Source organism: Pocillopora verrucosa, chromosome 6, assembly GCF_036669915.1.
Source record: "Pocillopora verrucosa isolate sample1 chromosome 6, ASM3666991v2, whole genome shotgun sequence".
Taxonomy (NCBI): domain Eukaryota; kingdom Metazoa; phylum Cnidaria; class Anthozoa; order Scleractinia; family Pocilloporidae; genus Pocillopora; species Pocillopora verrucosa.
In genome coordinates this window covers 7,445,997-7,466,524 of record NC_089317.1, presented here as the reverse complement: position 1 = coordinate 7,466,524, position 20,528 = coordinate 7,445,997, and the positions used below count along the sequence as shown (strand labels likewise).

The 20,528-nt window shown below is 37.8% G+C and overlaps 1 protein-coding gene across 1 annotated transcript; it reads right to left on the bottom strand.

Annotated features, from left to right (window-relative positions):
- Positions 1-193: 193 nt before the first annotated feature.
- LOC131792922 (protein NLRC3-like) lies at positions 194-20,317 on the bottom strand. Its single transcript, XM_066168285.1, has 7 exons — positions 19,869-20,317; positions 8,927-8,988; positions 8,315-8,378; positions 6,277-6,930; positions 4,966-5,607; positions 3,952-4,041; positions 194-2,903 (listed from the first exon to the last, which is right to left on the bottom strand). The coding sequence occupies exons 4-7, from the start codon at positions 6,905-6,907 to the stop codon at positions 937-939; spliced, it is 3,330 nt and encodes a 1,109-aa protein (XP_066024382.1). The 5' UTR covers positions 6,908-6,930; positions 8,315-8,378; positions 8,927-8,988; positions 19,869-20,317; the 3' UTR covers positions 194-936.
- Between the last annotated feature and the right edge of the window lie 211 nt (positions 20,318-20,528).

Here is a 20,528-nt window from a genome sequence, read left to right as displayed (position 1 = left end):
TTTTTCTTAGGATTCTTCAAGACAAAATTCAAAATACTGTAAGGAAACAGTGAAATAACGAACGGCGAATGTATTTACCGTAAAACTGTTGACTATATGTTCAGGATGGCTCTTGAGAAAGACGATTTTAGAAGGATTTCAGTGATCTGGGAATTTCGTGTTACAGGAAATTGGGTCGCGGCGCGAGTTGCATCAAGGTTGAAAATGGGCCTTTAACTTGTAACTGTAGGATAAAAAGAGGCTCCGAAAACAACAGTGAAATAAACAAATTCTCCCAGAGTACCATTCTTTTTTATTATAATAGATTAAGTATGCATCATTGCAAGAAGATTTCTTCTCCAGATTGCAGGAAAATGCGTTCCTGGGAGACTTTTCTTTTAAAAATTTCCCGGGGGAGCATGCCCCCGGACCCCCCTAGAGGTTCGGGCCTTCGGCCCTCAATTTTCAAAGGTACCTGCTTACTTTTAAGGCAGTGCCCTTCTACTTGAAAGTTGTTTAAACCCTGCTTTAATTGCCTCAGCAAGACATTCCATTCTAAGACAAATCAAACTTGGTTAGCGTCTTGTTCACTTTGATTGCCTCAGCAATACATGTAGCACCCGCAGCACTATTACCATTGTAAGACAAATCCAAATTGGTTAGCGTCTTGTTCACTTTGATTGCCTCAGCAATACATGTAGCACCCGCAGCACTAATACCATTTTTTTGCAAACCCAAACTGGTTAGCGTCTTGTTCACTTTGATTGCCTCAGCAATACATGTAGCACCCGCAGCACTAATATCATTCCAAGACAAATTCAAATTGGTTAGCGTCTTGTTTACTTTGATTGCCTCAGCAATACATGTAGCACCCGCATCACTAATACGATTGTAAGACAAATCCAAATTGGTTAGCGTCTTGTTTACTTTGATTGCCTCAGCAATACATGTAGCACCCTAAGCACTAATACCATTGCCTAGCAAATTCAAATTGGTTAGCGTCTTGTTCACTTTGATTGCCTCAGCAATACATGTAGCACCCGCAGCACTAATATCATTCCAAGACAAATTCAAATTGGTTAGCGTCTTGTTTACTTTGATTGCCTCAGCAATACATGTAGCACCCGCAGCACTAATATCATTCCAAGACAAATTCAAATTGGTTAGCGTCTTGTTTACTTTGATTGCCTCAGCAATACATGTAGCACCCGCATCACTAATACGATTGTAAGACAAATCCAAATTGGTTAGCGTCTTGTTCACTTTGATTGCCTCAGCAATACATGTAGCACCCGCAGCACTAATACCATTCGAAGACAAATCCAAATTGGTTAGCGTCTTGTTCACTTTGATTGCCTCAGCAATACATGTAGCACCCGCAGCACTAATACCATTTTTTTGCAAACCCAAACTGGTTAGCGTCTTGTTCACTTTGATTGCCTCAGCAATACATGTAGCACCCGCATCACTAATATCATTGTATCGCAAATCCAAATTGGTCAGATTCAAACCAGTACCAAACGACTTCGATAAATGCAAGTGAGAATCGCTTTTTTCTCTTTTGCATTCGTTGATGGCCTTCAATACAATTTCTGCACCACCGCCTTCATTTTTGTTGACTTCATTTGTTAAACTCTTTACAAGAGCCACAACCTGTTCATCGCATTTCATGGCCAAAATTCCACACGAAAACAAAAGTATTTGTTTAAGTTTAACGAAATACCTTGGATCGGAAACTAGTTCTTCAGGTTTCATTTCCTTGCTTTGAATCTGAGAACAAATGAAGAATGCTGCAAAGAATTCTTGAAAACTTTTATGTAAGAAGGCATAATCCAGTGTTGGTCTCACTTTGCTGCTACTAGGCTGCACTGACAGAAATCCAAATGCAGTCAGGTCTTTTGCATGGTTTCCCAATTCACTTTCACTTAAATCCAGCTTATCGTCAAGTAAACTATTCAACGCTACCTTTCCAAGGTGATTCAATTGCGGTTTGTAATGGTTTGTCAGGTCTTCGATCTTTTCTAATAGTCCCTTCCTTTTTCTATATCTTCTCAAAACACATTCAACCATATCCAAGTACAGTTGAGCTCTGCTTTCGGGGAGTGTGCCCTTAAACTCTTCGCATAAAAGGCAAAGAAGTGCTGTGTTTAGAGGATTGGCCGCTATTTCTCTCAGGTTTTTATCTCGCGATATCCGTTGCGAGAGCTTGGTGGCTAAATCCGTCCTTTCTTTAAAGTACTTGGTGACAAATTCTATCACATGCTTTTCAGTGAATCCTTCGATCTGAAGCAGCACGTCAAAAAATTTTCTCACCTCTTTTCCAGCTTCTTGTCTTGTTGTTGCAACTATGTGGCATCTGCGGAGTTCTCTTCCTTCAATTAATTTGGAAAACATCGACAATTTCCCGGATGGTAACTCATCCAATCCATCCAATATCAATAAAATGCTGGACTGATTTTCACGAATAAACTGAAAGAATTGTTGTTTGACTTCTTCATCGATGCCTAGGGGCAGCAGCTGATCATCAATGGCTTTCCAAACGTCAGAGTGGATGTCTCGACATTTCAGCAACAATACCACTTTAAATGCTGTTGAGCCGTAGCCCTGAGGTGCTTGCTGTTTTGTGGCCCAGTCGTAGGCGTACTTTTTACAATAGGTGGTTTTTCCCATACCAGGTTCTCCTTCAATCAACACTGTTCTCGGCTCTGAACACTCTTCATACGGGTCTAATATCGATGACATGTCAACAAATACGTCAGTGATTTCTCCTTTCGTTTTCTTTCTTCTGACCACTTTGAGCCTTGTAAAAATATTGCCAAGAAAAAACATAAACTCTTCACACCATGGAAATGGTGAGAGCCATCCCTCGCGAGTCTTGTACAGCTGGCGAATTCCATTGATAAGCTCAGTTGGATCAAAAATACCTAGCAGTAGCAATATAAGTAAAAAATCTAATGAATGCAGCATTGAAAATTGTGGTGCCTCTCTGGTATTCGGCACTGGATTTAAATAAGTGAATGAGTACGATACCGTTGCCAAAGAAATTACTTGGACGATGCAAAAAGGTTTTAGTGTATGATTCATGCTTGCTGATTAAAAGCCATTTAGATTATGAATTCAGGTAAACCTACTCTGTTTGTTCGGCTTCAAGGGTGTCTGACGGTGAAACTCTGTCGTAAAATAAATTACTCGGGAGATTAATATTCATATCATTGGAGCCGTAGTCTGAGAAAGGCTTTTTCGGGATATACCGAGACTACGACCAAATAAATGGAAAGCAAACAACGCCTTTGTGCCTTCTTTGTCACGCGGTTTCATCAAAAGTGCTGGAGAAAACCGGGGGCTCGCCTGCGATGAAGTGGGAGGCTTTTCCTACAGTCTTTTCCTTAGGAAACTATTTTACTCAAGATGATCCTCATTCAACTATTTTCCCATGTAGAATTGAATACTCCACAATATGAGCGCAGGAAGGGTTTAGTTATTTTATTCAGAAATATGCGGATTACATCTAATGCTACTAGGTATTCGGCACTGAATTTAAATTAGCGAACGAGTACGACACCACTGCCAAAGAAATTACTTGGAGGATGAAAAAGGCATCAATGTATGATTCATGTCAGTTTACTGACCAAAAGCTATTTGGCTTGTAAATACAGTGGAACCTGCCCTGTTCATTTCTAACATCGAGCCGAACTTAATGCCAATGTTTTCGTTAAAACTGTAACTCGTTTTATTTCGTTCTCCACTCTAATCAAAATATAAAGTTTTCCATGCTAATTACGGGTGCAAGTTTGAACAATTGGAGGAAATGAAAGTACACCGCAGAGATTATTCCAGAGATTGTCTAAATTGAAAAACTGAATCTCTTTAAGATAGGGTGATCTCTCCCTCTCTCACTCTCACTCAGGCCATGTTGACTACGGCTAAATTTGCGGTTAAGCAGGATAACTTTTATTGTATAATTCAACTAACCTTCATCCTTGCTTTCTCCCATTGCGGCTGTCAGAGTACGTAGACTTTTCTTCATCTTTGCCATCTCGCCTATCATTTTCTTAACAGACCCTTTCGATGAATAACATTGGAACTTTTAGTCCGAGTGAGAGTCGCTATATTCATTAAAAGTTAACTAAATAGATCCTTTTCCCTTCCTCTGTTGTTGCTGTTTTTTTTTTTCAATTTTATACAACATTCTAATAAAACTTATGGCTCGGCTGCAGCGGTTTCTGATAGTGAAACTCGGGAGATAAATATTGATATCATTGGAGCCGATAGTCTGAGTAAGATTTTTGTCAATTAAAAAAACCAAAGAACGCTTTTCCGCCCTCGTTTTCACGTCGTTTAATCATAGAAAAAGAAAAACGCTGGAACAAACCAGAGGTCCGCCTGCAATGCATTGTGAAGTTTCGTTCACAGTTTTTCGCTCGGGAAAATTAAAATAACCGCACGAGGCATGGAGGACAGTCAAGAGAAAGATTATAGCTTTTTGGGGAACGACTGGAAAAATCTCTACGTTTGCGTCTTAAAAATTATTAGCGAAAATGTAAATGTGCGAAAGTTTTCTTAATTTTTGCCTCATCATGTACAATGCCCGGTCACATTCGCGAATTTAACAGGCTAAAGCAGCATTCGAGCGACGATTTGGTACTTAAAATATGGAGGAATAATAACACTGAAGCGACTTGAAGAGTTTTTTGTCTCTGATTGTGAATTACGTCAGTATTAGCCTCCATAGAAGAGGGGGGAGCGGTGCGAGATTAACTATATTTATGCAATCCCACTGTCCCACTGGGCCCCGGTATGTTCCAAGTAGTGGTTCTAGTTCTTCATTTTTCACGCGTGGTGCAAAAATAGCTTCCAAATATAAGACTAGTTCCGACCAAAATTAAAACTTCATGAGCTAGCCTGCATTGCCGTGTTAACTGAAAAAAATATACTTTTGTAGCCTTCTGATTCATCCACAGTGGCAGGGGACAATGTTTTTCTTACCTTCAATATCTTCAAGCTTGTCTTTGATGTTGTCGTCGTCTATCTTCCATTGTTTCATCAGTTCACGATAATGCTCCTCGATATCTGGATCCATGTTGTCGAGCTCAAGATTGTCGATTTTAGCTCTAAAATGAGCTCCTCCCAGTCTCACCAAGGCCTCTCGAATTTCGTGCCAATAAGCACTGAAACTACTCTTATCCACAGAGGCTTGACGAGCATGGGCGTATACAGTATTCCTGTAATACTTTACTCTAGCGATGTCATCTTCGATGCGTATGTCTGTAGCTGGGGGAAGCTCATCCCATCCCCTGGTAGGAGTGCGCAAACTACAGATATTTCTAAGTAGCACTGTTAGGAGTGTGATGTCGAAGGTTGCAGAAGACACGAGTGAGTGAGAAGGGTACAACTTCCCCCATTGCTTGGGATTCAGCACTTTCCTCCGCCCTCTGTACAGTGATTGCAATGTGGCGTAATGCACTGAGGTACTTCCCAAAACTGTATGTAGAGTCTCTGGTGGATGTATTTTGTCAAAAGTGGACTGAAGCACCTGAGATCCAACATTCACCAGGAGGCGGCATAGTTTTGCATAGTTGGTAGTCTCTGTCGTAGATGCGAATGACTTGGAATTGCTATTAATCAAACCTATTTGAAAAAAAAGAAATTCTCAATGGCCAATTCTGACCGAGAATGGTTTCAAATCGCGATGTCATTTTCTAAATCCTTTCGAGCACGGAACACCGACGAAAGAACTATTTTGGCGACTTAACAAGAGATTTAATCAGAGATATTTGATCTCAAGACAGTTTTTGGATCAAGAAAGAGCTTTTTATTCAGTTTACAAAGTAACAACCAGACATAAACAGCAGAAATAAAATGTTATTTGAAAGTTTAAAGTGAAAGAAATTAGCAGGGGGAGTTCTTATTTCTTCTTGAAGGCCTTAAATTCAGTCAGTCCTAGCTGGTTGACGTTTGATTCCTAATGGAATGTAATCTGTTTTCTATGTACCAGTTTCGACATAAGAGTGTGATTATACACCTGAATGTTTTAAGGAAGGCTATCTTCTTGACATCTACCAATCTAAGACCTCTCCCTATCAGACCAAAATACTACAAATGAACACACAGTTTCAACATTGGGGTTTATTCTTCATTTTTCACACATGGCGCAAAAATAGCTTCCAAATGTAAGACTAGTTCCGACCAAAATAACAACTTCATGAGCTAGCCCGCACTGCCGTGTTAACTGAAAAAAAATATACTTTTGTAGCCTTCTGATTCATCCACAGTGGCAGGGGACAATGTTTTTCTTACCTTCAATTTCTTCAAGCTTATCTTTGATGCTGTCGTCGTCTATCTTCCTTTGTTTCATCAGTTCACGATAATGCTCCTCGACAACTGGATCCATGAAGTCGTGCTCAAGATTGTCGATTTTAGCTCCAAAATGAGCTCCTCCCAGTCTCACCAAGGCCTCTCGTATTTCGTGCCAGTAAGCACTGAAACTACTGTTATCCACAGAGGCTTGATGAGCATGGGTGTATACAGTATTCCTGTAATACTTTACTCTAGCGATGTCATCTTCGATGCGTATGTCTGTAGCTGGGGGAAGCTCATCCCATCCCTTGGTAGGAGTGTGCAAACTACAGATATTTCTAAGCAGCACTGTTAGGAGTGTGATGTCGAAGGTTGCAGAAGACACGAGTGAGTGAGAAGGGTACAACTTCCCCCACTGCGTGGGATTCAGCACTTTCCCTGTGTACAGTGATTGCAATGTGGCGTAATGCACTGAGGTACTTCCCAAAACTGTATGTAGAGTCTCTGGTGGATGTATTTTGTCAAAAGTGGACCGGAGCACCTGAGATCCAACATCCATCAGGAGGCGGCATAGTCTTGCATAGTTGGTAGTCTCTTTCGTAGACGCGAATGGCGATGAAGCCCCAGCCATGAACCTGACTTAACAAGGATGACCTGCAAACAAGGAATTGATATTAAGTTATATTAATCACACCCATCCAAAAAAAGAAATTCTCAATAGCCATTTGAGACCGAGAATGGTTTCAAATGGTAAGGTCATTTTGTAAATTCTTTGGAGCACGGAACACCAACGAAAGAACTTATCACCTATGTAATGAACATCACAATAACTTCATTTTGGTGGAAGGTTGATCAAAACCAGTAAAGTGGAGGGGGACAGGGGGCGGGAGCCCGGGAGAACAGGGGGGGCAGGAGAGGGCGGGAGAGGGTGGAAAGAGGGAGAACAGGGGGCGGGAAGCGGGAGGAGAAATAAAGAAGGCAATAGTTTGTTATTTATTACTGGGTATTATTCAGTCAAAAACGCTCATCTAGCAAAGTTTTGAAATTTCCTATTAACATCCACCAAGGCTTAAAAGAAAATTTTGGAAGCAAGAAAACGTAAATTTGAACTCGGGCTGGAAAAACAGCATTTATTCAGGTGAATTTGGAAATCCCTTCAATTCGATTACGTCATAGGTCATGAACTGTAATAACTTTCATCGGGACCCAAGGGTCCCCCTGCCAAAACAAAGGCCAGCAAATGAACAATAATGTTAAGTTTTGGCACAGTTTGAAAGTTAAACCCAGGTTTCTGATCCTCTTGATTAACCTGAAGACAGAGCAAGACAATGAAGGGTGGGAGTCGGGAGGCAAAGGGGCACAAAACTACGGGAGGCGGGAGAACGTGGTACGGGAAGTGGGAGACTCTGACCCCCCTGTCTCCCCCCACAGTAAAAATCAGTGCACATTTTACAGGTTGACCACCATGCAACACCTGCAGTTCCATGAGCAGACCCAAAACTGCACCAATACCACTACCATAAATATATTAACACTACGTCTGGTTGCCAATATTTGCATAGAATCACCATGGTAGCAGCTAATTACTGAAGGGTACCTTGGAGACCTTACATTAGGATCAACTTGGCAAAACCTATGATAGACCGTTTGCATGAATGTACCAATTTCCCAAGACATGTAAACATGGGATAATAATTGCCAAGCCATGTACTTTGTCAAGGATGGAACCAGCTCTCTGCATAAGATCTTCCACATTCCTATTTTAAGAGGGGAGCTTAAACTTTGATTTTATATAAATTAATACGTCTTAAACAGTGAACCAATGACAACCAAATGACAACCAAAGCCAAAGAGATTTGATTTGCTCAGCATAAAATTAAGCCTCTCAAATGCTAATGTTCAAGTGCATCACAAAATGATCAAAACAACCCATAGGTCATTGTGCAGAGGAAGCACTCTACAAACCTAGCTCTACTCAATAATTACAACCAACTGTATATCAAAACTGAGAGAAAAAAAGAGTAGTAAGTCCTCCTACCTTGAATGGTCAGTTACCTCGGTTCAAGAAAATAACCCCTGAATCAGGGACAATGTCAGAAAGTCTGAAAAAGGGAGGAACAGAACAACAATTACTGTATATCAGTTTTGAAAGACAATGCATGGTGTTGCTACTGCTAATGTGCAGTTGTTGTTATGGTTATTGTTATTAGTATTTAGTCAAAAGCACTGAAAACTTGGATGTGATAAATTTGAACAAAATAGGTGTGCATGTAGCATTTATTTCTCTCAAAATAATTACCATAATTAAAGTCATGCAGTCATAATGTCCATCAATGTCCAAACAGGACACAATTATTCCCAGCAAATAAATTATTAACCCTTTAACTCCCACATCAAATTTGTAATTCTCCTTACTCCCAACCATACAATTCTAATAATATTAGTTCAGAGAATTTAGTATTGAATCAACTTATTATCCCCAAATTTTTATTTTTCTTTACTCTCATCACTTATCTGGTTGATATTGTGTTGATATTGTAAGGAGAAATTCTGTCTTGGTCACTCATGGCAATTAAAGGGTAAACAAAGATTCAAAAAGTGAAGGCAAGTTTCAAAAATGAGAGAAAAAAAGGGCAGCAAGTCCTCCTACCTTGTTTAGAGTTTCCTGGGTTCAAGAAAATAACCCTTGAATCAGAGATAAAGTCAGAAAGTCTGAAAAAGGAAGCAGCACAACAACAGTTACTATATATCAGTTATGAAAGACAATGACAGTCACAAATAAGGGCACTAACAGGTGCCCCAAGGTTATGAGTGGTGTTAATGGCCACATTATATAATTATATCAAAGTAATTTCATATTATCTGCTGAGTTAATAATATAAATTCGCTATTGTGGTGAGGTTAAAAGCTGGCAATTCGTTTGTCAGCTTAATTGCTCTGACAAAGGGCTAACACTCAAAATGTCATCTTTTTAAACCTTATGAACTCAGTTGATAATACTAAATTATCCTGGTATAGTCTCCCACCGCGGCAGCGCCACAGTTTCTTTAGAACTTACCCCCTTTATTCATTTATAATTATCAAAAGTCAACTAGAATTAAAAAAAAAACAACAACAACAAAAACCACCATGATTCACAAAGGCTGACCAAATATGACCCTCCATATGATATCAGGGACAAAGGTGATGACACACACGCAACACACCAACACATCGTGCAGAATTCCCATTGTTCCGCGACATTTACTAACAGAAGCCAAAAATATATAGATCTGTAATATTAGCAGCGAACTGTACTCTGGAGAGCTTTGATTAGTCATAAATTACGTGGGCTTTCCTCCTCAGGGAATATCACTCTAGCTCATTAACTGTTCAAGCAGAGCTAAGGGACAACTGCTTAATAGAAAGTTATTGTTAATGCTATTTTTAGAAAAAATCATCCATTCGTGCTTGTGTTACATGCTGGACGAGCGTTCAATTTTGAAACCTTCCGTTACATATTCATCTCTTTCTACACCTTACTCAATCAACACTTCGGTTCTACCATTAACCATACATAGGATTCTATTTTTAGTCGGGCGACCGACCATAGGTTTACCCTCGGGTTTCTCCACAAAGCTCAGTTACGTGCAATGGCGAATACCGCAGGCACGTAATGGAGGCGCAACCTTCTTTCCACTCTATCGAACATGGCGGATTTGTCGAATATCTTAGCGAATGGTGTCATCTTTTCTACGCTCAAGCATACAGACTCACGCATCGTTCGCGGTAGACCCACTCGAAAGGATGGTTTGTGTAATGAGCGTATATTTCGAAACGGGTCGTTCCGCGAACTCAAAATAGCAAAAGAATCAAATGATTTAGCGAAGGTCTCACTAGAATCAAACCAGAAATCAAATAAGTTATCAGAGAACAGAAAATGTGGACAGAGTGACCTAAGAACATTTGCTGATTAAGACAAGGTGCCTCGTTATCAAACTCTAGGAAACGACGACAAAGATGCCATGTTGGACTTTCATCAGAGTAATTTTTATATTTATGTGACCTCTATGGTGATTATTAAGCTTACATTCGTTATGTTTTCACTCAAAAAGAATACATTACCAGCTGTTATTTTTCCATTTGTTGCATTAGTTTTGTCGCTTTTGTGCGTATATTATATTCGCATATTGTTGAGCAGGAATGTTTGTTTGGCACCAAACGAAGTGGTGTCAAATGAATGCGATGATGTATTGGACAATGTAGCGCCATGTATAGAACAAAAGTGTGGCAAATCAGCGTTGTGTATACAAAAAAATGATGTTGCAAAAGAAATAAAATTGCAAAAGAATTCAGGTCTCGTTATGCGATGTTTGTTAATCATTGTAATATTAACAATGGTGATTACCATGTGCGAAGACGATTCGATCGTGAGCCCAGCAGAATACCTATAAAATCAAAGTGCTCTGTGAGCAAACTCGTGAATTGACACATGATTTTTTGGATTATGTTTAATGTTATCTGGTTTAGGGAATTTTGTGGTTGATTTTCATATCTAGAGTACGAGCAGTAGTTCAGTGTTCGCTAATGTAGCAAAGAAACAAAGTAACGTTAGGATAAGAAGGCATTACAACTGAAGTGATCATGCCATTACATTTGACAAGGGTGGATGATGTCATGTGTTTTAAACGTATATCATTTTTGTTTCTGGCTCAAAAGAAAAGGTTGGAAGTAAATGAGGGTGAAAAGTGAAATTTACTGTCTATCATTGTAAATGTTGGAAAATCAAAGCAGTACTGTCATAATGAAAACATTAACGATTCCCGCTTTATCAAATGAGACAAACGGGAACGAGTTTTGAGTGATATAACTAAGCCAAGACTGCCATCGTCATTTTGGATCTCCGCCTGGGTAGATTTAGTCACGTGCTAGGCAACGTATAATCAAGAACAAGATAGAATTTCATTTCAGGCCCATTTATCAATTTTGTGGAGTATGACTTTCGCATTTTAGTACGTAATATTTATTTTGAATCTTCAAGTTGTCTTGAAACTTAAAAGAAAATTGTTCTTTAAGAATTCGCTGAAAATCGGTAGCTAAAATTGTCTGTTTAGGTGTTATTTGATTTTCGTGTTAACTTGTAATTTCGTCAGTCGCCGGTGTCCCAGCGGATTTGGACCCCACTAGATTTGGACCCCCCGGTCCAAATCCGCTAGCGGATATGGACCCCCCGGTCCAAATCCGCTAGCGGATATGGACCCCCCTCTGCGGATTTGGACCCCTTAAAAAAACTGAGTGAAATCATCATCCTTAATGTTCTAATAAAAATGGATGATACTTTACGTTCCAGAGCGTACTAAAGTATGTTTTCAATTCAAAACATGCGTATCGTTAATGCATACGAACTGGCATCCCGTCGGATGTTTCTTTTGACCAAGGGAAATTGGGCAAGAATTTAGTTTGATGTCTGGAGAGAGGTCGTTTTTTAACCTTTTCCGCGATAGTCGAACACCGTTAGATTCAATAAGAAACAAACTTGTGACACTAATTTATTTTGTCATTGTTCAATGCCCGAGTGTTGGGACGACATGTTACAGTGCGAGGGATTTAATACTGCCTCGGAGGACGAGTGGCTTTGCATTGTCTGCAGATTGCCAGACTCTAGACGTCTTCGTAATTGTTAAGGTGTTATTTCGGATCCTTCAACAGTTAATAATCGTTAAAATTAGAAAATAAGATTGAGTTCGATGTAATAGTCTCCACTTTTGTTAAGACGTTGACATTAACGTTGATTTGCATCTGAAAATAAGCTGAGAGTTCCAATAGTTCAGAATAGAAACATTTTTACTTATTATAGGCTTTACGAAAGACTTGTAATACGAGTAGTTTCTTCGTTCTTGTTCAAAAACTGTTTAATGTTATTATTTTAGAAAATTAGACTGAGTTATTTCTGTGACTGGACGGAATAGTCTCCACTATTGTTATGACGTTTCGTAACAATGTTGATTCGCATCAGAAGAAGCAAAGATTTATTGCAACAAATTCAATAGTTCGAATGCAGTAGTTTGTTCACATCTAATTCTTGCGTATACTGTTCGACTCGCTATAATGAATGCGATAGAATTGGAACGAAATGGCTGTTGTTGTTTTTTTTACCTTCATTGAGGAAATGTTGTGTTGTGATTGAAAAGAACGTCGACAAAAAAGCTTGCAAATGGAATTAGTTACCAAATATGATACAAAGGATGCTTAAAAGGAAAGTTTGGTAGGGGGTCCAAATCTGCGAAGGGGGGTCCATATCCGCTAGCGGATTTGGACCGAGGGGGTTCCGAGATTCTCTATGCAAATCTTCACAATGGGGAATCTTTGAAAGCGGGAATCTTTAAAAACGTAACAATTTTTTTGGCAGATGGCAGTGTCACTCGATTATCATTTCTTTTATCAGCCTGAAAGATAAGTCAGTTATCAGCCCTGTAAGCAATCATGATTGAATACTCTGATCTACATCGTTCAGGGTTCAAAATAACAGCCGGTTGCCGTTTTAAAAGCTTTCTGGAAACGTAAACAAGTAGAAAGTTTCGAAATTTGAAACGTGCTACAGGGATAATTTTTGTTTACAGTATTCAGCTTTTATGTATTTGTTCAAACGTGCAAGTTTGTGTCCATACCGTCAATTTACCGTGTTTATGTTTCTGCACGTACATACTACTTTTAATCAAGATTTATTTTCCGCCAAATCCTGGTTAATGTAATGTTTAAAAAACGAGCAGGAGTGTTTTATCGGGTCTAAAACCACGCGGCGTAGCCGAGTGGTTTTTGACCCGATAAAACACGTGCTGCGAGTTTTTTGAACGGCTTCAAAAACATTCTTGGAAAAGCGTGTGTCAAGAGAGTTCATAACAATTATGCTTTTGTGAACGTTTGAAATTAGCATACGAGAAAAACATTAGCGAAAACGAGTTGGAGTCACTTCTGCCAACTGATCTTGAATTCGAAGTTTCAGATGATTTATTGTCTAATATGCCTTTACCAGATTACTGTACTAATGGAATAGATAATTTTCCAGATGTGTATTTCACAACGGTACTATTTATTTGGTGCAAAAGTAAATTTACTGTGTGAAATTTGTTGAAAGAACATTAAATATGTTCCCACCATTTGTTGTGTCAGTTTCTGTGTTGATAACTAATTAATATTCATAAGTCACGTGCAGTGTCTTTATATCTGATAAAACACCGCATACTAATAAGGATGAGGTTTATCGATATAAAGTCACTGCACGTGATGTATTATCTACCATTTGATAGGTTAATGGGTTTATGAATTATAAATGAGTTTTTGAAGTAAAATTAAAGTTCTGCTACCAAATGCATGACTTAAAGCGAAAACTGATTTCACAGGGAAAGTAGTTTTTCAAACTAGATGTTTTTATCGTTAAATTTTGTTTGGTGTTCTTGAAGATTATTATCTGCTGAAAGTCATTTTTCATGATCACCTGAGCAGAACCACAGCAAGATAACTTCACATGAGTTTGCATATTCTAAAGTCAAAGATGAATCGTTGAAGTGGTTCATCTGCAATCCATTTCTACATTCTAGTTGATTATTTTCTATCTTATATTTTTCCATCTCTGATAAGGATGAGTTGGCGCAGCATTTTTAAAAATCTTTGTGACAATGCTTTCTAAATATAATTCGGCTGATTGTCAACAAAATACGTTGATTGTTATGTATCCCAATCCAAAACATTTAGGGTAACTGAAAAAAAACTACGAAGCGTAACGATACATCAAGAGTTAGAGAAGAAGACTTTTGCTTGAAAAACAACTCTCTTTTGCAATATACAAGGATTGCCTAAAGGTTGAAAAATGCAAAGTTTTACTTTCAGTTTCGTTTGCATAACCTCCTCAAAGCTAATTACGGTTTCCTGCTTTAGCAAGGTGCTGTCGCTAATGTGGATAACAGGAAGGCTGTTGAAAAAATTTTCTCGCCACTGTACAGTAAAGCAGAAATATTTTGAAGCATGCAATCAGTATGTAAGCAAAAGCTTGCTGATTTGATCAAATATCAGTCGCGAAAGTCTGCTAGTAAATAATCACAAAGCCATTCATGGCTGACTGACTTACAAACTTTCCAAAACTTTTACTTGTTGCGAAATGATTCAGAGACATCCAATAACAATAACAAAGAGTCAAATGATTAAATACCTATAGCTAAGAAAGGAATTTTGTTTGACCGTATATTTAACACATAAACGATTTCACTTGATAAAAACGAGTTAAACTTTTACTGATGTAATAATGTAAAAAGAAACAACTTTGCAGGAAAGTTGAATAAAAAAAATTCAATCCAGTTGAATCCACGATCAAAACGCAAATACCTCTCAAATTTTTCTTCCAGCTTTGTGTCAAATGAACTGAAAGTGATAACAAACTTAGAAACTCAGAGCGAGGCCGGTTGACGACAGATCGAGACAGGAACTACCAAATTAATGGCAACCAAGAGGAAATTTCTTCTGTACATCAACACATTATCAGAACAAACATACGCTCATTAGTCCGATCGAATCAGAGAGACAAAATTTACTTTTGCCTCTTGGAAGTGCTCAATAATAGTCGTATGAGGCTAATTCGATCTCAATTAATCTCTGGTTGCAATTGATGTTCGTACAATAAACAAGCTTAAATTAAATGCACCGTATGATCATAGTGGAATAAAACTCCAGTTTTAAGTTGGACGATTACAGAACGAAGTAAAACAGTTCTAGAAAGTGTAATTTAAGGCTCGCATTATAAGTTAAGCTTTCTCACTTTTTCATTTACCAGAGCCATAGTCTACTAAAGTATCATCGTACGTAAACATGATCGAAGACTACGCAACAACATACCGTGACTCAGTCCTTGTCGCAACCACAAGTCACGCATGCATGCATTCATAAGTAGTTTCCATAATAAAAGATTCACAACATCTCGAAAACATTTTCAGGAACATTCCCGGCTGATGTTTTCCCGCTAATTTGACCAAGGTTTTTTTTATTCTTAGATGTAACTCTATATAAAACAGTTTGATTAAGAGCTCGAGATTTATCCTCAACTTTTGTTTGGTATTTTAGAAAGATTATTATCGGCTGCAAGTAATTTTTCATGATCATCTGGGCAGAACTACAAATAAATAACTTCACAGTAGTTTGCATACTAATAAACTCAAAGATGAATCTTTGAAGTAGTTCATCTGCAACCCATTATTTTCTCTCTTATATTTGCTCATCTCTCTAATAATTTACTTAGTTATATGCTTCACGTTTAGGATGAATTGGCGCGACGTTATTTTAAAACTATGTGACAATGCTTTTTAAAAATAATTCGGCTGATTACCCACGAAATGCGTAGTTTGTTATGTACTTAAAAGTAAAACATTTAAAGTAAGTTTCAAAGACTACGAAACCTCGCGATAAATCAAGAGTTAGAGAAGAAAACCTCTGCTTGAAAAGCAAGTCTCTTACAATATTTAAAGATTGCGTAGAAGATTGAGAAATGCGAAGTTTTACTGTTAGTTTCGTTTGCGTAACCTCCTCAAAACTAATTACGATTTCCTGCATTAGCATGGTGCTGTCGCTAATGTAGATCACAGGACAGCCGTTAAGAAAATTTGGTCGCCACTGTCAAAGTGAAAAGAGCTTGTAGAAGCATGCAATCAGTATGTAAGCAAAAGCTTCCTGACTTTATCAGTTCAAGTCAGTTCAATAACCGCACAGCCATTCATGGCTGACTGACTAACAAACTTTCCAAAACTTTTTCTTGTTGCAACATGATTCAAAGACATCCAGTACGAATAAAAAAGACTCAAATGATTAGAGTCCTGTGGCTAAAAACGGAATTTGTTTAATCATAGCAGTAACACATAAACGATTTTACTTGCTGAAAACAAATTTTAAAAAGTTTTACTTATGTGTTAATCTCAAAACAAACAACTTTGCGGGGAAGTTGAAGACAAAAACTTCAATCCAGTTGTGTTCACTATCAAAACGCAAATACCTCTCAAATTTTTCTTCTGGCCTTGTTTCAAATGAAATATAACAGTTTTTATGAACCACTCAATCAACTGGAAATTGATGACAAACTTAGAGACTCGAAGCGAGGCCAATTGATGACAGATCGAGACAGGAACGGCCAATATAAAAGCAGCAACGAAGAAAAACTTCTTCTGTATATGAACCCGTTTTCAGAAAAAAATACGTCCATTAGTCCGATAGAATCAGAGAAACAAAACTTTTTTCTTTTACCTCTTTAAAGTGCTCCATAATGGTCGAATGAGGCTAAATCAATTTCAAAATATCACTGGTTGCAAGTGATGATCACATAATAAACAAGCTGTCAATGTACAGTATGATCATAAGCGTATAAAACTCCAGCTTTAGTGACAGTGACAGAATTAAGTAAAGTAGCTATAAAAGGTGTAATTTATGCTTCTCACTTTTTCATTTACCAGAGCCAGAGTCTACCAAAGTATCATCGCAACGTAGAAATGATCCAAGACTACGCAACAACATACCCTGGATCAGTTCGTGTCGCACCCACAAGTCACGCATACATGCATTTATAAGTAATTTCCATAATAATAGATTCACAACATCTCGAAAACATTTTCGGGAACATTCACGGCTGATGTTTTTCCGCAAATTTGTCCAAGGTGTAATCTTCGCAAAGGTGTAAGCTACCTTGGACGCGGAGCAAATGTCGAATGATGAAATACCCGAGTCAAATCTCCATGCCTCCTTCATAATTCTTCTTTCTTCTTTATTTGTTTGGGTTCTTCCTAAATACCTTTTTGACTCTCAGATGTAACTCTCTTTGAAACAGTTAGAGTAGAACTTCGAGATTTCTATCGTGTGATAATTCAACGATCGGGGCATAACAGTGAGAATAAATAAAACAAAAACTATTTGCATCTTACTGAGTAACTCTGCTATCTGTAAAATTAAAGCTCTACTACAAAACGCATGACCTAAAGCAAAACTGATTTCACACGGAAAGCAGTTTTTCAAACCAGATGTTTTAATCGTTAAATTTTGTTTGGTATTCTAATAGATGATTATCTGCTGAAAGTCAATTTTCATGATCATCTGAGCAGAACCACAGCAAAATAACATCACATGAGTTTGCATATTCTAAACTCAAAAATGAATCCTTGTAGTGGTTCATCTGCAATCCATGTCTACATTTTAATTGATTATTTTCTCTCTTATATTTTTCCATCTCTGATAAAGATGAGTTGGCTCGGCATTTTTTTCAATCTTCGTGACAATACTTTCTAAATATAATTCGGCTTATTGCCCACAAAATGCGTTGATTGTTATATATCCAAAAGCAAAACATTTAAGGTAACTGACGAGGATTATGAAGTCTAACGATAAATCAAGAGTTAGAGAAGAAGACTTTTGCTTGAAAAACAACTCTCTTTTGCAATATACAAGGATTGCGTAAAAGATCGAGAAATGCAAAGTTTTACTTTCAGTTTCGTTTGCATAACCTCCTCAAAACTAATTACGGTTTCCTGCATTAACATGGTGCTGTCGCTAATATGGATCGCAGGAAAGCCGTTAAAGAAATTTTCTCGCCACTGTAAAAGTAAAACAGAAATATTTTGAAGCATGCAATCAGTATATAGGCAAGAGCTTCCTGATTTTATCAAATATCAGTCGCGAAAGTCTGCTAATTAAATAATCACAAAGCCATTCAGGGCTGACTAACTTTCCAAACTTTTCAAAACTTTTACTTGTTGCGAAATGATTCAAAGACATCCAATAACAATAAAAAAGACTTAAATGATTAGAGTACTATAGCTAAGAAAGGAATTTTGTTTGACCTTAAAGGTGACACATAAATGATTTCACTACCTGTAAACAAAGTTAAACTTTTGCTGATGTAGTAATCTCAAAAGAAACAACTTTGGGGTAAAGTTGAATACGAAAACTTCAATCCAGTTGAATTCACGATCAAAACGCAATTACCTCTCAAATTTTTCTTCCAGCTTTGTGTCAAATTAACTGAAAGTGATAACAAACATAGAGACTCAGAGCGAGGCCGGTTGAAAACAGATCGAGACAGGAACGGCCAAATTAATGGCAGCGACTAGGAAATTTCTTCTGTATATGAAAACATTCTCAGAAAAAACATACGCTCATAAGTTCGATCGAATCGGAGACAAAATTTTATTTTTGCCTCTTGGAAGTGCTCAATAATAGTCGTATGAGGCTAATTCAATCTCGATTAATCTCTGGTTGCAATTGATGTTCGTACAATAAACAAGCTTAAATAAATGTACGGTATGATCATAAGGGAATAAAACTCTAGTGTTAAGTCGGGTGATTACAGAACGAAGTAAAACAGTTATAGGAGGTGTATTTTAAGGCTCGAATAATAACTTAATTTTTTTTCACTTTTTCATTTAACAGAGCCAGAGTCAACCCAATTTCTCTTACAAATCTTCGCAAGGGTGTAAGCTCCCTTGGACGCGAAGCATAGAAAACATTACAGACAACAGTAATGATATCTAATGCTGAAATACCCAAGTCAGATCTCCAAGCCTCCTCTCTTTGCTTGGAAAGTAAGTCTCTTTTACAATATTTAAAGATTGCGTAGGAGATTGAGAAATGCAAAGTTTTACTTTCAGTTTCGTTAGCATAACCTCCTTAGAAAACTAGTCACTGTTTCCTGCATTAACATGGAGCTGTCTTTAATGTAGATCACAGGAGAGCCGTCAAGAAAATTTTTTTGCCACTGTCAAAGTAAAAATAGCTTTGTCGAAACACGTAATCAGCATTTAGGCAAAACCTTCCTGACTTCATCAAATATCAGTCGCAATACTTAGTTCAATAACCGCAAAGCCATTCATGGCTGACTGACTTACAAACTTTCCAAAACTTTTTCTTGTCGCAACATGATTAAAAAACATCCAATACGAATAAAAAGACTTAAATGATTAGAGTCCAAAGGTAAGAAAGGAATTATGTTTGACCGTAACGGTAACACATAAATGATTTCACATGTTGAAAACAAAGTTTAAAAAGTTTTACTACTGTAATACTCTCAAAACAAACAACTTTGCGGAAAGTTGAAAAGGAAAAGTTTCATCAGAACTTGAATGCCTCTAAAATTCCTGGTCCACACTTTTCGTGAATGAACTTTGAAAGTTCGTTCAGAACAAATCAGTTTGAAAGTGATCACAAAACTGAGAGCCAACCTGTTTCCCGTTAGCTGATCAGCCGACAACGGATCGAGACAGGAACGGCCGAAGTTAACGTTAGCCACGAAGATATTTTTCTGTATGTGCATGTACACATTTTCAAAGCAAGCATCTATTATTCTTCCAGACAAATAAAAGAGATCAAATGTTATTTTTTCCTTTTTTACGTGCTCTATAATGGTCATACACGGCTGTTTCAATCTCAGAATATCACTGGTTGATAATCGTATAATAACTCGGTAAGCTTTAAATTTACAGTATGATTATAAGAGTATTGAACTCCAGCTTAAGTTTAACAATGACAGAACCAAGTAAAATAGCGATAAAATGTTTCATGTAAGGCTCGAATATTGAAAAAAGTTTTCTCACCTTTCATCTACCAGAGCCACTGTGTACCAAAGTATAGTCGCAAGGTGGAAATGTTCTCTGACAACAACGTACCGCGAGTTAGTTTATGTAGCACTCACAAGTCACGCATGAATGCCATCATAAGCAATTTCCATGGTAAAAGATACAACATTTTGAAAGAATTTTCTGGAACATTCACGGCTGTTTTTCCGCGAACTTGAACAAGCTACTATTTGTTTTGTAAATCACTCCAAGCGAGTTGTTCTCCGGGGGGTGAGAAATTTCATTCTGTTTTTTAAAACGCCAGAGTTCAGAATTCATGGGTGTAAAAGCGGACTTGCTGATTGTTGCGAAGGCACGAATAAATGATGGTTTTTGCTAAATCGGTTGGAATCTTGACCGGTATAAATTGGCGAGGCCATTATTATGGCTAAACAATCCTCCCTGGTCATCGAAAGATAATAAACTTAGGGTAGAAGAAACGCATTTATTCGAAGTAGTCAGCTTCCAACCTAAAAGCGGTCCTTAACCTCATCACATTGACGATATTCACGTAAAACACGGCAAACGCTGCCAACATGAGGCGGACAAAGTTGATAAGGTGAATTTTTTGGAATTTAATTGACACAGAGCCACGGAATTGTAAAATAGGTATTTAGCAATATGAATCCAATCAACGGG